This window comes from Seriola dumerili, unplaced genomic scaffold, assembly GCF_002260705.1.
Source record: "Seriola dumerili isolate Sdu_G_001 unplaced genomic scaffold, Sdu_1.0 BDQW01000432.1, whole genome shotgun sequence".
In the NCBI taxonomy this organism is placed as follows: Eukaryota; Metazoa; Chordata; class Actinopteri; order Carangiformes; family Carangidae; genus Seriola; species Seriola dumerili.
Genome location: NW_019174687.1, coordinates 2,283,719 through 2,308,219, shown reverse-complemented (window position 1 = coordinate 2,308,219; position 24,501 = coordinate 2,283,719). Strand labels below are relative to the sequence as shown.

General features: G+C 40.3%; 2 protein-coding genes across 2 annotated transcripts in view; one reads left to right on the top strand and one right to left on the bottom strand.

The window, feature by feature from the left end:
* The window catches only part of LOC111233940 (junctophilin-1-like), a 32,895-nt gene extending 13,170 nt beyond the window's left edge, over positions 1-19,725 (bottom strand). Inside the window, exons 1-2 of the mRNA XM_022761870.1 lie at positions 19,347-19,725; positions 3,447-4,206 (exon numbers count right to left, since the gene is read on the bottom strand). Coding sequence (XP_022617591.1) covers positions 3,447-4,206; positions 19,347-19,725 — 1,139 coding nt within the window. The remainder of the gene's footprint in view (positions 1-3,446; positions 4,207-19,346) is intronic.
* A 38-nt stretch (positions 19,726-19,763) lies between these two features.
* Positions 19,764-24,501, top strand: part of LOC111233834 (peptidase inhibitor 15-like) — a 28,091-nt gene continuing 23,353 nt past the window's right edge. The window contains exon 1 of the mRNA XM_022761738.1: positions 19,764-19,920. Coding sequence (XP_022617459.1) covers positions 19,764-19,920 — 157 coding nt within the window. The remainder of the gene's footprint in view (positions 19,921-24,501) is intronic.

The window sequence follows — 24,501 nt, the reverse complement described above, 5'->3', positions numbered from 1 at the left end:
TATACACTTTAAGCACTTGAAGATCCGATCATCACTATAGGGTCTGTCATGTAGATAGCTGACAGAAAGAATTGAAATGGTCAAATCTGTCTTATTGACATTCGAGGTGTATTGATTGATTTCCAAACATCAAACATGCACTGAGTAACACTCGGTAGCTGCCGGCAGCCTCTGAGCTGCTTGTTCACTGAATGAAATCATTAATTAGTAAAGATGAAAATACAGAAAACATCCTTCCATTCATCACTTACTCATGATGAAACTACTCATAAAGTATCTCTCGAGATCAGCTGCATTTCATGAGGAATGGCTCCACAGAGGATCAGGATATAAACTATTATCCAAAACTGGGCCAAAATAAAAACATGACAACATCAGCTAGAGCCTTTCTTCATGTTAGTCCATCAAGGGGTATCGACCCAATGAACTTATGTAACTGCTAAGATCACTTAAAGGTCAACTCTGGTTTACAACAGCTTGTGTCCTATCGTCATATGTTTTGAATCGTTATTTCAGCGGTTGTAATCAAACTGCACTCAACAAGTCAACTGCAGAGATCTGGACAGGTCATGTGACATCACAGGACGAAAGAATCCAACAAGAGAGGAATATGCAGTAAGACGATCTGTTACTGAACATTCATGGCCTAGAAGTTCATGTCTCAGATTATTCTAAACAACACTTATGATAGATAGTCATATGCCATGTGTAGGCACTTACGCCACCATGCAGTGAGTTGTAGAATGCAACTAACTACAAATCCCATGTGTGGAGTGTGAAAGAAGTTCCAAAAGTCAGTGTTTGGACGGTCCATTCTGGGCTGTGGAAGAGACGACCCTATGTAAGTATATGAAGGCTCTCTAGTGATTCTATCTTACTCAACTATGAAACATGATAATGAATATCATATTCCATTTTGCCAAGCGAATTGCATATATGACATGAAGAAATCAAAGTAATCACTGATGGAAGGACGGCCAACGTGTAACAGTGATGAATGTTTACTCTCGACCTCATTTTCTGTCAGCACTCTACAGCTAATCTAATCTAATATATTATATAAGTTGAATGCAACAGAAAAATGGGTAAACTGTGATTTAGTTGCAGTTTTCTGAGATTATTTACACGAACATTTTACCTGGAGATGGCAATCTCCACTTTGGTTTTGGCAATGGCTGCTGCTCTTACTGCTCCTTCGATGGCTCGATCCACCTTCTGTTTGGTCTTGGTGTTCTTCAGCGGGATGAGGTGCTTCTTGATTCCCCGGGCCAACGTGTTGTTCTTGTACTTCCCTTCTTCCTGTGTGCCATCAGGAAAGATGGTGCAGCCATAGCCATGGCGCTTATTGTTCAACCATTCACCTTCGTACTTCATGCCGTTGGAGCGCTCAGAGACACCGAAGCCGCTGCGCTTGTCGTTCTTCCATTCACCCATGTAGGACTCGTGGTGGTGGCATCCACATTGTCTTCCTGAGTCAGGTAGTCATCGCCTGGGTCTCCGTACTCACAAAGCTAATGGTGGAGTTGGCGGTCGCTTGAACTGATGCGGCTCCATGGTGGTGTCACTTGTGTCCGAGCTGCGCTTACTGGAAATTGACGAGGCGCGATGTCTGATTTGCGCAGTCGCTGAAGGCTGCCGAAGAGGGAGCCACGGCGAAAGAGACCCTTCTTCTTCTCTGAACCCTTCCGTCTGAGTTGAAGTTGAGCACGAAACCGCCCACGTGTGCCGGCAGGGCTGTCAGAAAGGCTGTCACGCAGCACTGTACCATTACTCTCTGCTCCACTGCGGAGGAAGCGCAGTTTGAGGTTCGTAGGACGGTGAGCGGGTGAAAGAGGCCATGACCCGTACGCGGGACACTCTGACCGTACACCGTAGCCATGACGCATCCCACCAGTCCACTGACCCTGGTACGTACCTACGAGATAACAGAGGGAGGGAGAGAAAAGACAGACAGTGAGTGAACCGTAAAAAACAGAAATAATAAATGTGGAGAGACAGAATGGTATGAAGATAAAAAAGTGAGCAATAAATGAGAATAATAATAACAAAACTGTTTAGTCAATACAGACGTCACTGAACTGAGAGTAATAATTCAAGAATGCATGATTGTTGAGAAGATCTGACAGGAATTAATGTCTAAATACTTTTGATAATAAGAGATTCTAGTTTCATTTTCAAATATCAATTTTGGATGACTACGTGATGAAAAATCAGACCCCACACCGGAACCTGCTACAACAAGCTGCCACTCAATGTGGCGCCATAATGAGACGTAAGGTTATGGCATTGGTGTCGTGCTGCTGGAGCGCAGTGGACGGACGCTTTAAGCACTTGAAGATCCGATCATCACTATAGGGTCTGTCATGTAGATAGCTGACAGAAAGAATTGAAATGGTCAAAGCTGTCTTATTGACATTCGAGGTGTATTGATTGATTTCCAAACATCAAACATGCACTGAGTAACACTCGGTAGCTGCCGGCAGCCTCTGAGCTGCTTGCTCACTGAATGAAATCATTAATTAGTAAAGATGAAAATACAGAAAACATCCTTTCATTCATCACTTACTCATGATGAAACTACTCATAAAGTATCTCTCAGAGATCAGCTGCATTTCATGAGGAATGGCTCCACAGAAGATCAGGATATAAACTATTATCCAAAACTGGGCCAAAATAAAACATGACAACATCAGCTAGAGCCTTTCTTCATGTTAGTCCATCAAGGGGTATCGACCCCAATGAACTTATGTAACTGCTAAGATCACTTAAAGGTCAACTCTGGTTTACAACAGCTTGTGTCCTATCGTCATAGTTTTGATCGTTATTTCAGCGGTTGTAATCAAACTGCACTCAACAAGTCAACTGCAGAGATCTGGAAACATGGTGACATCACAACAAGAAGTCCAACAAGAGAGGAAATATGTGCAGTAAGACGATCTGTCTGAAACAGGTTCATCCAGATTATCTAAACCACTTTATGTAGAGGTCAAACTTAAAGCATCCATGTGTAGGATTTAGCGCCATCTAGCAGTGAGGTTGTAGATTGCAACTAACCTACAGTGGCCCTGGGGTAGTGTAAAAACACAAGAGTCCCAAAGTCAGTGTTTGGACGGTCCATTCTGGGCTGTGGAAGACGACCCTATGTAGATATGAAGGTCTCAGGTGATTCTACACTAATGAAAACATGATAATGAATATCATATTCCATTTCTGCCAAGCGAACCCCATAATAAGCACTCATTGCACAGATAAACAGTGAACACAAATATGGAAGGACGGCCAACGTGTAAACAGTGATGAATGTTTACTCTCGACCCTCATTTTCTGTCAGCACTCTACAGCTAATCTAATCTAATATATTATATTAAGTTGAATGCAACAGAAAAAAGGGGTAAACTGTGATTTAGTTGCAGTTTTCTGAGATTATTTTACACAGGACATTTTACCTGGAGATGGCAATCTCCACTTTGGTTTTGGCAATGGCTGCTGCTCTTACTGCTCCTTCGATGGCTCGATCCACCTTCTGTTTGGTCTTGGTGTTCTTCAGCGGGATGAGGTGCTTCTTGATTCCCCGGGCCAACGTGTTGTTCTTGTACTTCCCTTCTTCCTTGGTGCCATCAGGAAAGATGGTGCAGCCATAGCCATGGCGCTTATTGTTCAACCATTCACCTTCGTACTTCATGCCGTTGGAGCGCTCAGAGACACCGAAGCCGCTGCGCTTGTCGTTCTTCCATTCACCCATGTAGGACTCGGTGGTGGTGGCATCCACATTGTCTTCCTGAGTCAGGTAGTCATCGCCTGGGTCTCCGTCTCCAAAGCTAATGGTGGAGTTGGCGTCGCTTGAACTGATGCGGCTCATGGTGGTGTCACTGTGTGCCGAGCTGCGCTTACTGGAAATTGACGAGCGCGAGTCTGATTTGCGCAGTCGCTGAAGGCTGCCGAAGAGGGAGCCACGGCGAAAGAGACCCTTCTTCTTCTCTGAACCCTCTCCGTCTGAGTGGAAGTTGAGCACGAAACCGCCACGTGTGCCGGCAGGGCTGTCAGAAAGGCTGTCACGCAGCACTGTACCATTACTCTGCTCACTGCGGAGGGAAGCCAGTGAGGTTCGTAGAGGTGAGCGGATGACAGAGGCCATACCGTACGGGACACTCTGACGTACACCGTAGCCATGACGCATCCCACCAGTCCACTGACCCTGGTACGTACCTACGAGAACAGAGGGAGGGAGAGAAAAGACAGACAGTGAGTGAACCGTAAAAAACAGAAATAATAAATTGGAGAGACAGAATGGTATGAAGATAAAAAAGAGTGACGCAATAACAGAATAATAATAACAACTGATTATAGTCAATACAGACGTCACTGAACTGAAGAGTACATGAATTCAAGAATGCATGATTGTTGAGAAGATCTGACAGGAATTAATGGTCTCAATACTTTTGATAATAAGAGATTCTAGTTTTTCATTTTCAATAAATTTGCAAACATTTTATGAAAAGAATCATAAGAGTCGACCATAAACATAACCCTCCTTCTAATTCACATTGATTCTGTCCTAGAGCCCCACAAACAACAATTGTCATTTTACAGTCCAGTCTGTTACTGCTTATCTACTGCTGGCAATAAAACCTTGGGAACAAAATGCTGTAGCACTGTCCAAATCAAAGACATAGAGTAGTGGACGTCAAAAGACAACAGACAAAAGTGGACAGTAAGTCAACAGTGAAATGGCTATGAAATGGCTCCTTACACCAGCATACTTTAACATCAAAATTACAATTACAAGTCCAAAAATTCTAAAAATGTGACGGTAGTTTTTTTTTCTATAGTACTGTAGGTACCAGCGGTATGTAGATGTTGTAGGCACAGAAGATGTGATTCCTGCAGGACTGATGAGGGAAGCATAATAAGGAGTGGACGATCTTACTTTGACATAGTCTCTGCTAACCAGACCATGTTAACTGTTAAACAGCTAGCCTGCTAACTGCAGCTGGGGACAGCGGCCCTTGTTCTGCTCCGCAGCTCGGTGAGTTGGGCGTAGAGGCACATGTAGCAGTTCTCCACCTGAGCAGAACAAGAACCACCATCGAGTTACAGTCCGTCTGTGGGACCCAAGGCGGGACAAGCTGGGACAGAGACTGAACTCAAATGAAAACACCTCCGTATAGCACCTCATGAATAAATGACAGAGCTGTCCAAATGAAAAATGAATACTCTGTATGAACTCAGCAAAAAGTGTGATTGGTTGTGACACAGTTTGTAAACAGAAGACAGCATTGTGGGAGAAGAGTAGCAACTAGCAGACAATCATCCGAAAGAAGCAAAGAAGCAAGTGGCAGAAAGATACGAATCATAACTTCCAGTCAGAACTTAAAATCAGAGCGGGAACGGGATGCAGATCGTGATCCAGATTGTGGACTGCAATTTTATCCAACATGATCATATTTTGGCCAGATCACCCACCCCTAGTAATAACCCTACAAGCATTCTAGTCTGACATCAACTCCAATAGAAGAAGGCAGCACGTACAGTAAACCATAGCAACATGTGGAGCGGCAGCAACAACAGGTCCACCATGATTAGTGGGAAAAAACACACAGCAGCAATGGCTCCTTTTTTTTCTTGTGGCTTCATTTTTAATTTCTAAACGCTTGGCCTATGGAGATATTTTGTATTTGATCATCAGGGATGAGTTATAGATGACCAAAATCAAGTATGCAAACAGTGTCACAGAGGAAGAAGCAGCTCACACTGATCTGAGCAGCTCAGAGACAGACATCAGGTCTGTACAGAGTTCAGACTGAGTGAGTTTCAGTTGTTCATTCACAACAACACAGGCTGCCATCATCACCGTTCAGTCACAATATAGCACTGACTTTTTAATGGTGTTTTCAAACCATCGGTCTGTCACCATGTCAGTCAATTTAAACCACTGCCTGCAAACCCAGTAAACCCAGTTACTGTCTGTGAGTCCAAATCCAGCTTTAGTATAAACTCATGCACTTTAGAGTGGGACAGTGTGAGACACTAACAGACGATACGCTCAAACAGTGATGCATCTTTTCCTGTTCATCACCAGGTAATTCACAGCTTTATGTTCTGCTGGGACTGTAATCATCAATTCAGCCAAGCATTTAATACAATTTTTTTAATACAAACTTTCCACAGAAAATGTGAAACAAAACACAGACAATGGGTTTTAGATTATGGACAGGACCATGATACTGCAATTATTATTATTATTATTATTATTAAAATACTGCATTATTTACAGATATTTTATATATTTTGCTCTGGATTCTTGTTGCAGTTTCATTTAGAGACAAAGTGAAAGATCATCTCAAGCCTCGTCATACAATTTCAAAATATGGAGATATTAAATTGATGATATTAATATCATCTTCAAAACTCCAGTATGACTGTAATACAATCGAAGTGCACAGATATTAAGATTTCACACACACACACACACACGTTGTTATAGCTCTGGGGATATTACTTAGATTTTGGGCATGGGCCAATATTCAATTATATTTAATATTGTGATATTTCCCACCATATGCAATATTTTTAAATTTTTTTTGTAATTTTTGTCGAATGTTTTTCAGATTAGCACAGTCTGCTCTGCTGCAGAGTCCAACCCTCATTTCACTGCTGAGCCTGCTGGACACTGAACCTCATTATTTGACAAATTAAACTTTCAACTGCTGTTTAGTGGCAGCATCATTTATACCTGAAACATAAAATACAGTAATACAATAATATAAATCTTTAAATAACTTTAACATTTTTAAATCACCCAAGCCTAATACACTTCCATTCATTTCTTGTACACAGCTTTCCCCAATTAAGTCAAATTTGTCTGAAATTTGTTCAAACATACACACACAGACACACACACACACACACACACACACAGACAGACACACACACACACACACACACACACACACACACACACACACACACACACAAACAATCTCTTTAAACTTGACTGTATGTGACAACCAGCTTTATGAAACAGCCTTGTGTTGAGTCTTAAATGTCACTGTCCTAATATTTCTTATTCCATCTTGATAACATCATGGCTGCGGTGGTTTATTGACAGTGAGGAAAAGATCAGGTAATCGTCAACACAATCACATGTATTTAACTGCAGCTTGGCGTCAGCTTGGTGAGAGTGAGTGAGTTGGCCTCTAATCTTTGAATCACTGCTGTTTCTATTGATTAACGTTCTTCCTTCCTGCTATTATCCAATCACTTTAAATTCAAGACGGTTCATTCCCCTTAACATTCAATCACTTCACCTTAAACCATATCTCCCAGCCATGCAGGAGCTAATCACTAATCAGCGTGCCAATCAGCTGTTCCCGGGTCTGGCTGTCTCACCGATCTGCACCCCACCATCTCCACTGGTACCAAGGCTTCATTTAGAAAACCTGAGCAGAGATGAGACAAGTACATCAACACATGCATTACATTCAAATATTAAAAGCCTCCAACAGACTTTTCTCACAGCAGAACTTTGACTGTATGTAAAACCATTAGTGACGGCTTCACTCCATGTCAGTGCCCCAGTAAGCCGTACCATTGAACCAGTGTGCAGCCACAGCCCTGGGATGGGAACACCGAAACTGAATGCAGTTGTTAATGTCTTAATTCAATTAAATTACAGCTGTGTTTTTCCTGATAAAACAGGAAATATCCCCAAAATTTTACTGTGAACTAGGGCTGGGCGATATGGTACAGAGCGGAGAATGGCCACATTCGCATATATTTTTTTAAACTCAAGATAATAGAGCTGGTTATCCTGAGATAACGAGATATCATCAGCAGAAAACGATTTAGACTGAACCTCATACACTAAGTTGCACTAACACTCCTACTTAGCAACACTCCTTATTAACTTGTCAAATAAATGTTTCCTTATGTGGGTTTACAGAGGACAATAAAGTTCATCCTCAACAACCACAAGATCAGAAAAAAGACACAAACGTTGCTCTTCAGGGACATTTTCATATCTGCCAGTGGTAAAGTACCAGTTCTCATCTGAGCACACAGACACCTTTGCATTCTCTGGAAATTGAATTTTACAGTATATATGGTTCTGTATAGTTGTCAACTTTAATATGGATGTAGTTTCTAAGCTCTGTGTCTGTTGTGTGTAAAAACATATGTTAAAAGAAAAATATATCTCTCATTCTCTATATATTATGTCAACATTTAACACTGTTTCCTTGGTATTGTTCCAGACCGCCTATGGTCAAATCCTGATTTTATAACTGTGACGTCGTCTGACAAAATCAGTAAACACATAAATGAAAGACAAAGACTGAGCTGTGATTTCAGCTGGATTTACTGTAACATGATCTCTCACAGAGAAAGGTAGAAGAGGCACAATATCTTTCTTTGCTTACAGTTGTTTTTTCAGGCTTTTGCCTTTATTACAGTCATAGTGAGAGAGAGACAGGAAAATTGCGGAGGGAGAGGGAGAGGATGACATGCAGCAAAGGGCCACAGGCCAGACTCGAACCTGGGCCGCAGCAGCAAGGACTAAACCCAAATGTCACGTGCTCCACCAGGTGAACAATCGGGGCCCGAGACAGACTATCTTTGCTATTCAGTCTCTGACACACAGCACAGCCTCCGTCTCGATCCACAATAGTTTAGTCTTTATTTACTTCAACTCCAGAACGTCACAGACTTTTATTAGAGGCAGGTCTTTATGTCTAACTCTCTGTTTGATACGTAGAGTTGGTCATAGCAGTTAGTATGAAGCCTTGTTACCGATGACTTCTCTCTCTCCCTCCCTCAGTCACTCAGTCAGTCAGTCAGTCAGTCAGTCAGCGACATTCACGATTATAGGGCTGGTCCTGCTGTCCAGCCAAAAAAGGAAACACTGATCTAGAACAAAGTAGATAAAGCTGTGGATCAAAACTTGATTTTTTGGCCAATGTGATGCTCTGCTCTGTGTCCCTGCAGTTATTTCTATATTTTTAATCATTTTATTTTGTTACTCACTCATCCTCTCATTACAGATCCTTTACTTTCTGCCTCACCCTGACTGGTTTTACCTATCTTTCATTGTCTTCTCCTTCCTGAGGATGTCACAATACCAGAAATGTGGTAGTTGGTACCAATATCAGTGAAATTCCAGAAAAGCATTGTTATTGTTTACTGTGTCTTCTTCTTCTCTTTGAGTTTGATGTCGGACTAGAACACTAGTTATTACACTGCCCTCATCAGTTCTGGAAGAATCACATCTCCAGTACCTTCAACATCTGTTGAAAATCTTTCAGTATTTTGACACTGACCGAAGTATTGGTTCTGCTGACATCCCTGCCCCTGTGTCAGTTCGTCTTCTTCCTTTGTGTCAAACATTCCATCAACATTTTCCTCGTGTCTAACCTTAGTCTGTCCTAGTTAATGATTTCTCTAAGTTTCCTGGAAGTGGCTATTTCCTGTCTTTTTGTTTGCCTGCTCTGCTGACCGTCTACCTGTGACCCGAACCTTCTGATGTATGAAGACCTTCATCCCTGAACCCTGTGCCTGATTCCAGGTCCAGGTCGCAGGTTCCAAGTTGCTACTTCAAGATGATGAAGGGTCCTCTACACAAGGCATCAGAGGCCAGTGAGTCTCTAAAACACTGTTTTGAGTGCACAGATTGGAATGTCCTGTTGGAGTCACAGGAAAATGATAACAGCAGGGACCCTGACCTTGATAGAATGGTTGAATGTACCACAGACTACATTCTGTATGGACACTGTAATACCAGCAAGGACTGTACACTGCTTTCCAAACTACAAACCCTGGATCACCAGTAACATCAAGACGAGGGTCTTGATGTTACTGGTTTCTCAACCAGAAAAAGGAGGCCTTCAGGGATGGCGACAGGGAGAAGCTCAGGTGTGTGCAACATGAGCTGAAGAGGAGATTAAAGCAGGCGAAGGAGGACTTTCACACTGCTTCAGCTGCAGCTTCTCCTACAGCATCTCCTCCACAACCTTACACGGCAGCTGCAACTCCCTCCACACTGGGGTCAAGTCTCCTGTCCTTTACAGCGGAGGAGGTGAGGGCGGAGCTCAAGAGGCTACATCCTGGAAAAGCAGCAGGAACGGATGGTGTGTGTCCGAGGCTGTTAAAGGACTGTGCAGCCCAGCTGGCTGAGCCTCTCCAGAGGATCTTCAACTTAAGTCTACAAACAGGGAGGGTCTCGGTCCTGTGGACAACATCATGTCTTGTTCCGGTATCTAAAGTAGGACGACCAGCTAAGATAAATGACTACAGCCTAATGGCCCTCACATCACACATCATGTGTGTCTGACATGAACACAAGATGACTGGACAAGTTGGTCAAAAAGGCTAGGTCTGTGCTTGGCAGGAGTATATCCTATATCCTATCTAATCTAATCGAAATATTATCAAAATTGCAATATGGCCATGTTCAATATCCAAACACCAGGAGCTGCAATTTTGTTTTGATAAAGTAAAATGTTTCACAACAACAGACCAAAAATGAAGTGGTGTGGTCAATTTAAAAAAAAAAACAAAAAAAACATATTTTGATTATATAATTATTTTGTTTTATTATTATTCCATCTCATTTTTTACATTTGTTTTTCATTTTACAACAATGATTTTAACATGTTTTTATGTTCATTTTATGTCTTTTCATGTGATGAACTTGGTGCATGCAGTTTCTTTGCTGTAGAGCACTTTGTGTTAAAGCCCATTTATCGGTCGGGCGATTTTGGCCCATCACAGATATGTCAGTATCGGCGCATATATTCTCCGATATGTGCCGATATGAATACTTTTATTGAGAAGCAGTTTATTGTTAAACTGTAAAATATCCTGCTTACATCACATATCTTTTTTACAAGTCTTAATATATATTGGCCAATATATCAATATCGGAATTTTTTTACTCCTTAATATCGATATTGGCTTCAGCCCCAACTATCCAATATCAGTTGGGCTCTACTTTGTGCTACATTTCTTGTATGAAAGGTGCTATACAAATACAGTTTATAATCATTATCATACAAATTATTATTATTATTGTTACAGAGACGCCCTGGCCTACAAATCATATTCTCCTTTTTTTTTTGCATATCATTCATCCCTACCGCACATAATGCAGACAAAGTTTTATTTGGCGTGTGATACCTGAAAAATAATCATCCATCAAGAAATCCAAAATTGATATCAGTGGCCTTGAATCATTATTTTACTTTATAACAATAAGGTAAAGACTAATTAGTTGATCATATACCTGAGCAACTGCTTTGAAATTATTCAAACATGGCATCCACATATTACATATTTCCAATCACTAAATCACTGACTAATAGGAAGAGCGCACCCGGAGCCAAACACTTGTACTGAGTGTGTCTGAGTCTTGAAGGTATTTTGACGGCCTGGGCATGAAACAGTCGTGGTTCTGAAAACCTCCACCTCTGAGCATCATTAGGTGATAAAACAGCTCTGTGGCCTGGTTAAGAGAGTCCAGGCTCCTGCCCTGAAGGCTTCAGCTGGAGAATGTGAGAACGTGCTATTTTAAAAGATGGAAGTAACTTGAGACACTGGGAAGTCTGTTGGGGGCCAACCATAACTCCAGGCAGCTATCTTGCTATGTGGAATAAGCCTCCTCCACAGTGAAGACACTGGACTGGCCTCTGGAAAAAGAACCCTGTGTTTTCTCAAAGTTTCTCAAATGATTTACAGTTCTTTCAAATTAAAAGCATAAAAGCCCATCTGTGATGTTCACTTTACGTAGGTAAATTCAGCATTCTGGATCAGATTCAATCATTTGTGGAGTCTTCAGTAAATATAGTAACACAGTGTCTGCTGGCAGGTTTACTGGCCATGAATCTTCCACTCAAGTGGCCCACACAGATGGAATGTCCACATTCACTGAGCCTGGTTTGGATGGGATTATTAATTATTTTTATTGTTTTATTTTTCATATTGTTGGCATGTTGTCAAATAAGTTCATCTACAGCAGCTTAACAGAGACAAAACAAAAGGCAATGGAGAACTGACTGAAGATAACTTTAACACACATTTAAACACAATAATATTCAATATACAAATGACTAAATAATAGATAATTTGGTTCAGTTTTTCTATCCCCACCTACAGGCTGCTGGCTGTAGGTCCTTAAAGGAAAATTACAACCAACAGAGTTATAATGGTTTTAAAAATGGCCAGAGCATCCCATGAAATTTGTAGTGATGATAATAATAATAATAATAAAGCATTGGTCAGTGATTCATAGTAGTATCAAATTGTGTATAATATCGTGGTTGGCCAGTATAATCAAAATCTCTACCATTGGCCAATTTCAACACAACATTCACTTCCTTCTCTCTCTCTCTCTCTCTCTCTCTCTCTCTCTCTGAATCAAAACCAGTGAAGTTTTTCCAAGCTGCACTGGCAAATTGTAGATTTGAATAATGTTCTAAAAGTTACAGATTTTTCTGTTTGACAGAAAATTGTGTGTTAAAATAAATACATATTCTTATAAAACGTGTTTCTCACTTTTTGGTTTTATTGATTTTAAAATACTTTTAATGGAATAAAGTATATAATTTTAACTGATAAGTAGAACCACTCATTTTTAACCTCATCTGTGTATTCTGTATGCCTTGTTTTATACACAAAAAAGTATGACTTTTCTTTTATTTGGGGTTCAAATGGTGCACAGTGATCATTCCAAACTTCTTTACCAGTACCATGATTGACTGATGTCACTGGTACCACAGAACACCAACTAGAACAATTTTTTGAAAATAAGGCATACTGAATAATACACAGACCTAGTTGGGGAAATTTTAGAGTTGTCCTTCTGTTTCAAAAAACAACCCAACACTATTCAATATAACCCAACTGCTGGATTGAATAAGGACAAACCTCTTTTTTGGGTTATTGCAACCCAACGGATTTGGTTCATTTTTTGACCCAACTCTTGGGTTGAATATTCAACCCATGATATTGGGTCGCGCTAACTACAATGTTGGGTTAACTCTGACCCAACTCTTGGGTTGTGTAAATAGCCGCTTCCTCGACCCAGTACTTGGGTTATACCAACTACAATGTTGGGTCGTTTTTAACCAAACTATTAGGTTGAATTTTCAACCCAAAAGTTGGGTCGAAAAAAATAACCCAACCTGTTGGGTTGTAATAACCCAAAAAAGGGGCTTGTCCTTATTCAATCCAGCAGTTGGGTTAAAATTGGGTTATTTTTTAACCCAACTGTTTTTAGTGTGTATGAGAGTCTACAAATTAAACCTTCACTAAAATCAGATACAATTAAATGTCCATGGCTGTATATATGAGTTGACATAGGTATGCAAACCCTGCTAGTAAATTAAAAAGGGTCATTGAACCTGATGTAGATCACTGTACTGTATGCATAATCTAAGATCAGTAGGCTAATTTTACAGCAGCACTAAGTAGTCAATATGGATTTTTCAGTGGCCGACGAAGAGGCCAACAACGGGCCGATGATGGGCTGATACAATGTTGTTTTTATTGTTTTGCATCTGATGAAATACAACAACAATTTAATAAAAATAAATGAGACACAATTACTTAAGTTAAATGAAAATGATTAAACACTAATTATGATAATATAACATATAATAATTATAACATTTATTATTCACGTGACGACAGAAAAGTATTTGAATTAAAAATGTGCAGTCTCTGCTTAAACAGATCTGCTCTCTACTTATTATTATAATTTTAAAAATGTCTACAAGTAACAAAAAATCATGTGTGCAGGCATCGCTCACTAACGAGCACTGCTGTTTTAATTGACCAGTTGAATCAATGATCAGTGCAGTCTTAAAAAATCCAATCTAAGAACAAGCTAAAAACAATTTGACAAAGTGAGGTGGATTAATTACTGCCACATCAAGGTGCAGGGCAGAGCTAAAGATAGAGAGAGAGAGAAGGAGAGAGAGAGGCCCCTGGCTGGGAGGTAGAAATGGTTTCATGTAACCAGTAGTGGGTAAAAGTAGCTCCACAGACTCTTTAGCGCTGTCTAATCTGAGAGCACAGCTTCTTATTTTTAAGAGCTAAAGAAGAATTTATTCTAAAATACAGAATGAGAAGAAGTAAATATTTGTTCTAGTTCTAGCTGACATTCTAGTGTTACAGAGCTTAACGCAACAGCTTAGTCTGGTTAGTTTTTTTAGTATGGCTTCAAATTTAAAGGGCACTTCCAGCAATTTGGTAGTGCACTTCCATAAAGTTGGGGTACTGGGACTGGGAGTGTTCCCCAGACATTCATGTATTTGTGGCAGATCAGAAAAGATAACCACATCACGTGTACACATGGTACATCAGGGCTCTCCAACCTTTTTGCCTAAACCTAGTAGCTTGTGAGCGATGCGTTGGAGACCCCTGTTGTACATGTACCAATTGAAACTGGAGTTTTCAAGCAGCAGCCCCTGTCCAGACAATATAAATGCCACATCATTTTAAAACAAGACAATGGTCAATTCATTGACTATTGATTAAATATTGAATGTCAAATGTTGATTGGTTGGACACACTGGGTGGCACATCGCTCAGTAAATAATAACCATCATGTAATCAGCCAAACTGTAGTATAAATAGTATTTTATATGTGAATATGTATAAAAGGGAATCTGGAGGAGTCAGTTTGAATGGTCCTGCTGCAGCCAGTCTACAGGCTGATGTTTACTTTGTATAGCCAAAGATAACTGTATAATATTGTGAGGACCGGACTAGTAACAAGGCAGCAGAGACAAAGATCAGTATTATATTTTACTATTTTCAACATTTTATATTTTCTACTATTTCTTGTTAATGTCAATATTCACTCCACTATAGAAAATATTCTTTTCAATAAGTAGTTTGTTTCTGTTCTGTTTGATTCTGTTCCGTACAACATTGATAAAGACTTGGATCCATAAGCAGAATCGATAATGGCATTGGTATCCAATAAAATCTTATCAGTTCTCATCCCAACATATAAGTATGAAAACGAAAATTAGTAGGAGTGTTGCATTTTCATTTCAAATTTTACTTCGATAACACATACATACGTGGAAAATGATAAAGTCAACTTGAAAATGAAAATGTAATCATCATTTTAATATTGTCCCCTACAGGCTTCCGTACATTTTTCAATCAGTTGTTTGTCTTTTTAAATGCACATTTGTCTATGTTTGTACCAAGTGCTTGCAAATGTTGAAGAAAATCTTTTAGTAAATTCTGATATTCAGCCACATCAACCAGCCACAGCTAAGATATCTCCATGACGACTGAGCTAACTGAATCCACTGATGGAGAAAAGAAGATATTTTAATTTAAAAGATTAATTTGTCAAAAATACTATTTCCAGATTCAAGACAGATCTTCCTCTTTAGTTATTCAACTTCTTATGAATAAAATGACAGGATGTAATTGTTCAGTGTTTCCCACAGGTGGAGAATTTACTTGTGGTGGTGCAGCATGGGACTGATGTGCAGAGACTAGTGCAGGGTTAGAGCGTTCAGGTGTAACCCAGGTTATTTTCTGTAGCTACAATTTACAGACATCCCCTAATGCCTCACATACAGATTTCTACAATTTGCAGATGTTCCCAAACACCTCCCATGCACAGTAGGTGCTAGCTGGGCAGCAGCACAGAGAGAAGCCTCTGGTCTCCACTGAGTTACTGCAGCAGCAGCTCAGACAAGTGTGGGGACAAAACTGATTTCATCTGAAAAGAGTTAAATAAGATTCTGATGTAAGATTCACCTGAGCTGAAACTGAGGGATTTTATTTACGTAGACCAGGTAAGGAAATTGCGTCAGAGTATTAAGGCCACATTGAGGGGAAAAAAAGAAATCTTAAAATTTTGGAAATGAAGTTGTAGTTTTGAGAATAATATCACGAGAATAAAGTTGTAATATAAGGAGATTTAAGAATGTACAATTTTGAGAGAGAAAAAAAAACAGAATTATTAGGAATATTACATCAACCACTCAAACAGGTGAAAGGACAGTCAGTGTCAGCTGCTGTCTGTCTGTCTAGCAATAGAATAGACTCAGTTTCTTCACAATCTTTTCAATGTCCTGATGATGATGATGATGATGATGATGATGATGAGCCAAAAGATGAAGTATCTCCTTATTAGTGAAACCTCTGCTGAAGTAGAACTTCCCTTATTTTAAAGCCTCTATTTCCCCTCTAAAACAACACACAACCTCAAAATACAACTTTATTCTCATATTATTCTCAAAATTTTTAGATTTTTTTTTCCTCGATGTGACCCTAATACTCTGTTGTAGGAAATCAATCAGCACTCCCGTGATTGTTTATTCTTTAGCTAATAGTGTAATAGCAAAAGAAACACCTGATAAATACAGGTGTCAAAATGCAATATGAGCATTAGCCAGTCCTGCTCAATGTTTTAAACTGCAACATGGCCGAGGAACAGAGATGGTACTGAACCGTGGTACTACCAGTGTAGGAAAATCTTTGACAGTAAACATGCATATATTTCGGTGTGTGTGGCAACATAAGAGAACCTTTTTAACCCAAAGCATGTTCACTGTAGTGTGGATCATTAACAAACCAACACATGTTTCTACTTTTAACTCAATAAGACTTCTCAGCAGGTAAACCTAACCTGACAGAACATTGCTGACCACCTGCTGGTGTCAGTTCGTCCAGTTTAACCATGACATGAAACAAACTGTCTTCAGTCATTATATGTCTATTTTTAAAAGCACCATCTATTATAAAAGGTAGATGTCCATGTGTTGTTTGATTATAGATCAGCTCTAGGTTCTATATTAATACTCTGAAAGTGTCAAAGGCTCAGTCCACAGAGAAATGCACACAGCCTGTATTCAGAAACTGAGCCTTAGCCGCAGTCACCGCTCTCAGCCCAGACAAGAAGCGTCCAATCAGAAGATTGGATTGGAGAGAAGCCTGAGAGAGGAGATGTAAAACTACATTGAGATGGTTTTTGGTTCTTAAAACCAAAAATATATATTCTTATGGATCAACACTTCAAATAAAACACAGAAGAAGAGGAAAATATGGAGCTTTAACCAATTTGTGCATTATATTTAATTTAATGTGTTGGTTCACTTCTGATATGTTAGTCCTGGTTAATCAGTGTCTGGGGTTCCAGATTCTTGGATAAATGTTATTGGCTGTTGTCTATTCTTAGTTTGATTATATGGGCTTCAGATAATTTTATGTGTATTGCAAATAAATTACATACATGTTAATATACAGAGGAAAGTGATTCATAATGTTGGTAAATTGATGAATTTGATTTGCTGCAGCTCCACTACTGATAACCTGCTGAACAACAATAACACAACTATGGTGGATAAGATGCACAACACTGAGTCATTCACAGAACATCACACCAACTCTGCTCACTGGCAGAAAACCAGTGCAGACATCAGATCCAGTGTAAACTGACCATCGTCTCACTAGCATTCTGTCTCATCAAGCTAACGTCCAGAATCATTCACTCTTCACTGTTTATTCTTCTGTATGGTGTGTTTGCTATTTTGTAGAGCTGTGTGAATACAGAGGGAGAACTACAACACACTATATAGTGAACTCAAAACATCCCACAATGCATTGGAAAAGATTAGTACACTACTGATGATCTCAAATTAATAACTGGCTCCAGTTTGTGATATATTAACATTTCTTCAGGTCACAGAGGAAACCACCAGTTTCTGTAAAAGATAATTAAATGAACATGTGTGAAACGCCCAGAGGGTCGTTTATAAGCCTTAGTGTTGTTTTTAAAGAAGAATCCCCAAGGACTGAAAAATATTTTGTGCTCAGAATGATAGAAAAAGATTTTATGACTCAACTCCCCAGTTAAGCTTCTGTTTACGAATCAAAACAAAGATGGCAGCCCGCCGGTTACCTGCATAGGAAACAGAGCCACAACTTGTCAAATAGATTAAACATTTTCCACATTGAGCAATGGAAAGGTGGAATCTGGAAACACCACCAGAACAGCAGAAAGCCTTTAAAAACGACCTTCTGGGTTTTACAAATGGTGCTGGTTAATTAGGCTATCTTTTAGAGAAACTAATGGTTTCCTATCTGACTTCAATGTATGTTAATACTAGGGATGCCGCAATCACATTTCACATTTCATCTATCGGCCAATCCACGGCCGAGTCCTACCATTTTTGGCAGACATTGCAGATGCAGTACGATATATCAGTCTCACACACTTTCCACACGGTAGACATGTTTTTGTGTTTTGGTGGCCTGTCGCGTGCACCAAAGTGGCCTGTTGCAGACACCAGAGTATTAACCACAGGTGATCGGTTTTAAGGTGATCGGTGACTAGAAGCATTAATGCCAATCTACCGATGTATTTTGAATGAAAATCGGTCGATCATAATCGGCGGGCGATCAATCAGGGCATCCCTAGTTAATACACATCAGGTACAAACTGGCATCCACCATCATGCATTCTCTGCATTCTTATGTAAGGAATGACCCAAGCAGTGTCCCAAAGTTTTCCATGTTAACTATATATATACATATATAAATAAATATATATAATATATTATTAATATAATAAATATATATATAAATATATCTGTGAGTATGAGTATATATATATATATATGATATATATATATCATATATATATATATATCATACTCACAGACCTCCCATATAGTGAGAGGTGAGTCAATAAAGCCTTAAACTACTACTTTAAAACTTTAGAAAGAATTGTGTGGTCACAGGTTTTAGGAGGCTCAGTTGTGTTGGATCAGGTCTGATGTGTTGCTGTATTTTGGATCAGGTCTGATGTGTTGCTGTGTGTTGGATCAGGTCTGATGTGTTGCTGTGTGTTGGATCAGGTCTGATGTGTTGCTGTATTTTGGATCAGGTCTGATGTGTTGCTGTGTGTTGGATCAGGTCAGAATGTGATCTAAATTTAATTTCAGTCAAACTTAGGTTCCACAACAGGTGTTTCCAAGGGGCTCTGTTGACATGCAGCGACACAGCTTCAGTCTGGAGGACTAACAAGTTCTTGTTCTGTAGTGTTGACTAAGACACCAAAAACCGAATATTAGCTAGGTCACTACAACATTACAAACCCTGATCCACGTGTTTGTTTGTGTGTGTGTGTGTGTGTGTGTGTGTGTGTGTGTGTGTGTGTGTGTGTGTGTGTGTGTGGCGTCTGGGTTGATGTGTGGTCACTGGGCACGTGCACAATGCTTCTGCTACACTGTAGTTTCTAAAAATAGACACATTAAAGAACATGTACTCCCATCAGCCCCATGATGTCCCCCATGGTGTCCCCCATGGTGTCCCCCTCTCACCTCCGTCACCGTACGTCTCCACGCCGTAGCCATCCTGCAGTCCGTTACTCCAGGTGCCCTCGTACCTGGCAGGTGTGTTCAGACTCTGCCGGACTCCGTACCGGCCCTTGTACCCGTGTGTCCACTCTCCCCGGTAAATCCACCTCCCCTTGTTCTCTACACCGAGTCCGTGGCGTTTCCCTTGCGCCCAGTAGCCCTGGTACACGTTCCCGCTGGGCCAGGTGTAGACGCCAACCACCTCAAAACCATTGGACCAGGAGCCCGAGTACTCGCCCTGGCCCTTGGGTCCCGTGCAAACGCCGTGGCCGTGGGCTTTGCCCTCCTCCCAGCCTCCGCAGTAGGTGCCACCATCGTCAAAGTCGAACCGACCGCCCGTCATTCAGAAACGGATGGTAAAGTACTACTTGGTGTCGTATGATGAAGTCCACAGTGTGTTTTCAGAAGCGAGTTGATGTTGACAGGATTGCCCGGGTGACAGTACGAGCTCTCGGCGGAGGTGCGAGGGAACCGGGTGTGACGGCGACTGGGCGCATCGGCAGCGCGGTGTCGGTTACTGAAAGCGGGACTTTGGATGGTGAGAGTCGGCCGCCGCGGCTGCCAGAGTCGCTCCACTGCTGAGTGCCTGAGGAGTCTCCCACTCCTCTCACTGACCACTGACAAGCTAACCATCATGAAACAAGACAGCGCTTCCTGTCTGCCCCCTTCAAAATTAAAGCCAGCGCGCTAACGTTTCCCAGTATTACAGGGCTTAGCTCTGACTACAGAAGTAAAAACAACATGATAGTGACACTGTGATGTAGACACATTATCAGGGAATACAACCAGGAAACATAAAACATCGAGGGATCTATCTGTTTTGGCCACTTGATTACAATGAAGTATACAAGAAGAGATATTATATGGTATTCCAAAGCCTACTCCATATTATAGTATGTATATATATATATATATATATATATATATACATGTGTGTGTGTATATATACAAGCACACACACACACACATACACACACACACACACACACACGTATATATATATATATATATATTCTCACCCTGCAGGTTTTGCTGTGCAACAACTAGTGTTCAGTAATTTATGTAAAGGTCTTGACCCCCAGCAGACAGGTGTCAGTGTGACCCTGGAGGTTTTGGAGCCCCTGAGAGTCTGCAGCCCTGCAGGCCACTTCCAGCCTTGTTTCTCCGTCACTGTGTGTGAGGGAGTGTCTGTTGTATTTACTTCATTTCATGAATTAGGGATTTTAATGCTTTCTTCCTTGATCTTGTACAGTCGTATATGTTTATCTGTAAAAAGGTAAAAATGGCATTCTCCCCCTGTTCCAGGAATTATAATGCTTATTTACATGCAGTACTATGTTAAAAACATAAGAGCAGCCTCTAAAAGAGGTGATGTTAAGTTTTTGTGTCGTGGGAAGAATTCCCTTAATCCTCCAAAACTCTGTTGGTTTCGTAGGACTAAAACATGGCACATGCTGCCTGCAACCAGTTGGGTGGGGTAGGAATTAAATGTGCCCGGGTATTCCCTGTGCAGACATTAAAAAAAAATCTATTCGAAGCTCTTAAGGTTTCTAAATTTAGAAATGACACCAGCTGTTCTCACTGCAGTTCAAGCTGCTCATGTAATGCGTGCACCAAAGAACTAAAGTGGAAATAAACAATATATTGAAGACAATACCTGTTGTAAACGAGAATGTTATTGATTTATCTGAATTGCCCTCTCAGCAGTAGGTACACATGACAACATTACTTTCCCCAAAAGCACTAAGAAATGTGCTTTTATTTTGAAAGCAAAAACACAGCTCAACTTGTACTTAACTGTCCACCTTCACTGCCTATCTGTGAGTCTGCAGGTCTGTCACACATGCACACAGGTGGAGATCAACAGTATGGAAAGTTCACGAGAGATCTGTTGATTTATAAATATGTCTGTTGACACATGTCAATGGCAGAGTTTAGTGATTCAGACACTTCCTGTAGAGTTCACTATTTTAAGGCCATTGCATTAAAACAGATACAAGTTAAGATAAGGTGGACATCTTTAAATCAGCCTACATTAAAATGAGATCAGTGAAACCACAGCTTTGATACGCATATTTAATCTATGATTCCCCTGAAACAGAACTGGTTAATGTGAATCATGATGCCTCTGGTCTCTATTATTTCTTTTCTTCTACTGAAGTTAGCATGCTAACCAGCTAGCCGTGGCTGGTCTCATCACTTTCCAATCATAGCTTCCAATCTACCCTGAAGAAGTAGCTGCTTAGAGGAGTATTCTAACTTCCTGTATTATAAAGACAACTATGGCTGAAGCTCTTGTCAAGTGACAATCACCATCACCTGCTGGTGACAAGAAACCACGCAAAGAAAATTTACAAATAGGCACTTTAAACTGAGGATACTGAGGTTTTCATGGTACTGGTGCTGAGGTATGAAGCCATCCTACTAACTGATGTAATAAAATATCAATAATGGTAATAAGAATTATTGACGTTGCATGTTACAACTATAATGTAAATGTATGTTTAAATATGTATAACTGATGTTAAATTCGGTTTCCATTCTTCACTGAACTTGTAATTTTATTTAACAAATCAGTCAGTTAAATTTTCTCCCCATTGTTCCTCGTGTGTATGAGTTGAAAACATTGAATGTCCTTATTTCTGTGTTGATAATGAACAGAGGTGAAGAAGCCTCTTGGATGATGGTGACATGTCTTGGATAACCACGTCCTGAGAACAGCGACGACTGAGAATCTTCACAGATGTATTGATGATGACTCTGATTCTGTGGCTGTTTTGACTATTTAGAGAAAATAAAATAATGAGGAAGACGTTGAGATAAAAACCATTGTACTGCTTTCCTTCGCACGTCCTGCGACAATAAATAATTTGAGGCCTCTGGACTGTGCATCTGTTAGTTTCTACACTGCAGAACAATAGTTCCACCTGGTTTTAAAAGTAACACACATCAAAAACTGATTGTTGTCACAGGTTATTACTATTTTAAGAAAAGCCTTTAAATGAGTCATATTCATGAACTCTGAAGTGAGCCTGTGAAGGAAGCAACAGTCCACCACAGATCAGCGTTTGAGGCCACAAGAGCGTGGGAGAGAACTGCTGCCATGTCCATATAAAGTCAAACACTGCCATCTTGTGAAAAGTCTAGGTTTCACAGCTCAGAGTAATGCTAGGCTGCAGCTGTCTACTTCTTTGCTGGAAATGTGGGCCTGTATTCACAAAGTATCTTAAAGGTGTAATGTGTAAGATCATGCTACTTGCTCCACCTCCATAGAGGGCAGCATTTCACCTCTTCACCCCTGTCCAGGTAATCATGTTGTTGTTTTCCCCATGTTCCTTATAATTTATTATTTATATGTGCATTAACTATTGATAGTTAAAATTGTTGACAGCACTGAAACAAATTATGAATACTTGTAATACAAACAGTATGTTTTTATTTACCTATAAAAATATGAAGGCAAGGGGATACTGCATGACACATGGGCGTGAGGCTACAGCAGCATGAGGAAGGGATGATGACATCATCACAGAGGCAAAATCAGAAAATAAGGTTTATTGCCAGGAAGGTTTTTACTTACAAGATATTTGGCTTGGTGTTTGGTGCAGTATCCAATAAACATATTAACAGGAAATAACAATAAAAAGGTAAAATACTGCAACAGTCAAAAAGAGAAATATACATAGATACACATTAAAAAAAACAAAACTATGAAAAAAACTATGTACAAAAGTGTTGACAAAACTCCTGCTGAGCAGGATGTGCAGAAGATCACAGTAGAGACAGTATGTGTTCTGTGCAGGGATAATACTCTGAGGTGTTACTGTAATGTGGTTGTTGATGGTTGATGAGGCCGGACGCAGAAGAAAAGGCAGGTGCTGGTCCATCACTGGGGAGGACTGGACTGGAATTCTGGTCCTGATACAGACAAACATGTGATAGGACAATTACTTCTTTATATTCAAACATGTTAGGTCTGTTGTGTGTGTATAATAAATTATCCCGCTGGTTCTGGATCAAACAGTCTCTTTGTCTCACTTGTAAAAGAAAAGTTACTGACGCATCAGGAGCAGGAACAGCCGCAGGAACAGACTAAATTCTGCTACATCGCTAAAACATCTGTCGACAACATCAATCATACATTTATGCCACTTGAAGTTTTTGTCATTTGCACTAATGATACTTTTCGCTACAGACCAACATTAGATGTTACTCAGCAGTCTAACAGAAAAGATGCAGCTCGGCATCAAACTGCATCTCTTTACCCGGAGCTGTCTCCAGCGGTGGGAAGCCACACCAGGATTCACCCGTGTTTTCTTCTTTGTCGGTGAATGTGGTTTCTTGTCGGAGCGATTCTTTGGGATGGAGATAAAGATCTCTTTCTAGGTGCTTCAGACATCTGTGCGTTTCTGTGATGTTCGTCTGGAGTTTTTTTTTTAGTCGGGAGCTGTAGCGTAACTTCAAGCTCAGGAGGAAGCTCTTCTTCTTTGTGGGATTGAGGGCAGACTAGACGCTACACTGACTCACACAACATCTAGTGTCATAAAGTGGTATTACAACACGGCCCGGGATGCTGCTAGTTGGTTAGCATGCTCATTTCAGTAGATATCTCTGAAATACAATAGATGGAGGTCTTGGTCATGACATCATCACTGTGGCTCCTTCACTATTGATAGTGTTAGTTCATTTTTTGAACATTTTAAACAAAAATTCTGGCCAGATCTTACACATTACACATTTAAGGCTAAAAGTAGCTCCTAACTTGCTGATTTAGGAGAAACTCCTAAAAATAATCAGCATGTCAGTCTTAACTTTAGGACTCCTATTTTTTTTTTTTTTTACGAAGAGCTGTTCACAAAGCCACTTAGCTCTAAAATTATCTCCTAAGTCTGGGAGAAGGTAGAAGCAGTGGAGAGGACTCCTATAACTCACTAAGACCAAATCACAAAGAGTCTTAAAGGGCTGCTGTCATTCCACGTCACAGTGTTCTGGAAACCTTACAAGATGCTGAATTAATTTAAAGATACGACTCAGTCACCAGGGAATAATGATCGTTGTGAAGGTGCGATAGCTTCTCCAACTGAAACAACCCAGGTTGACACAAACCTCATACAGGTGC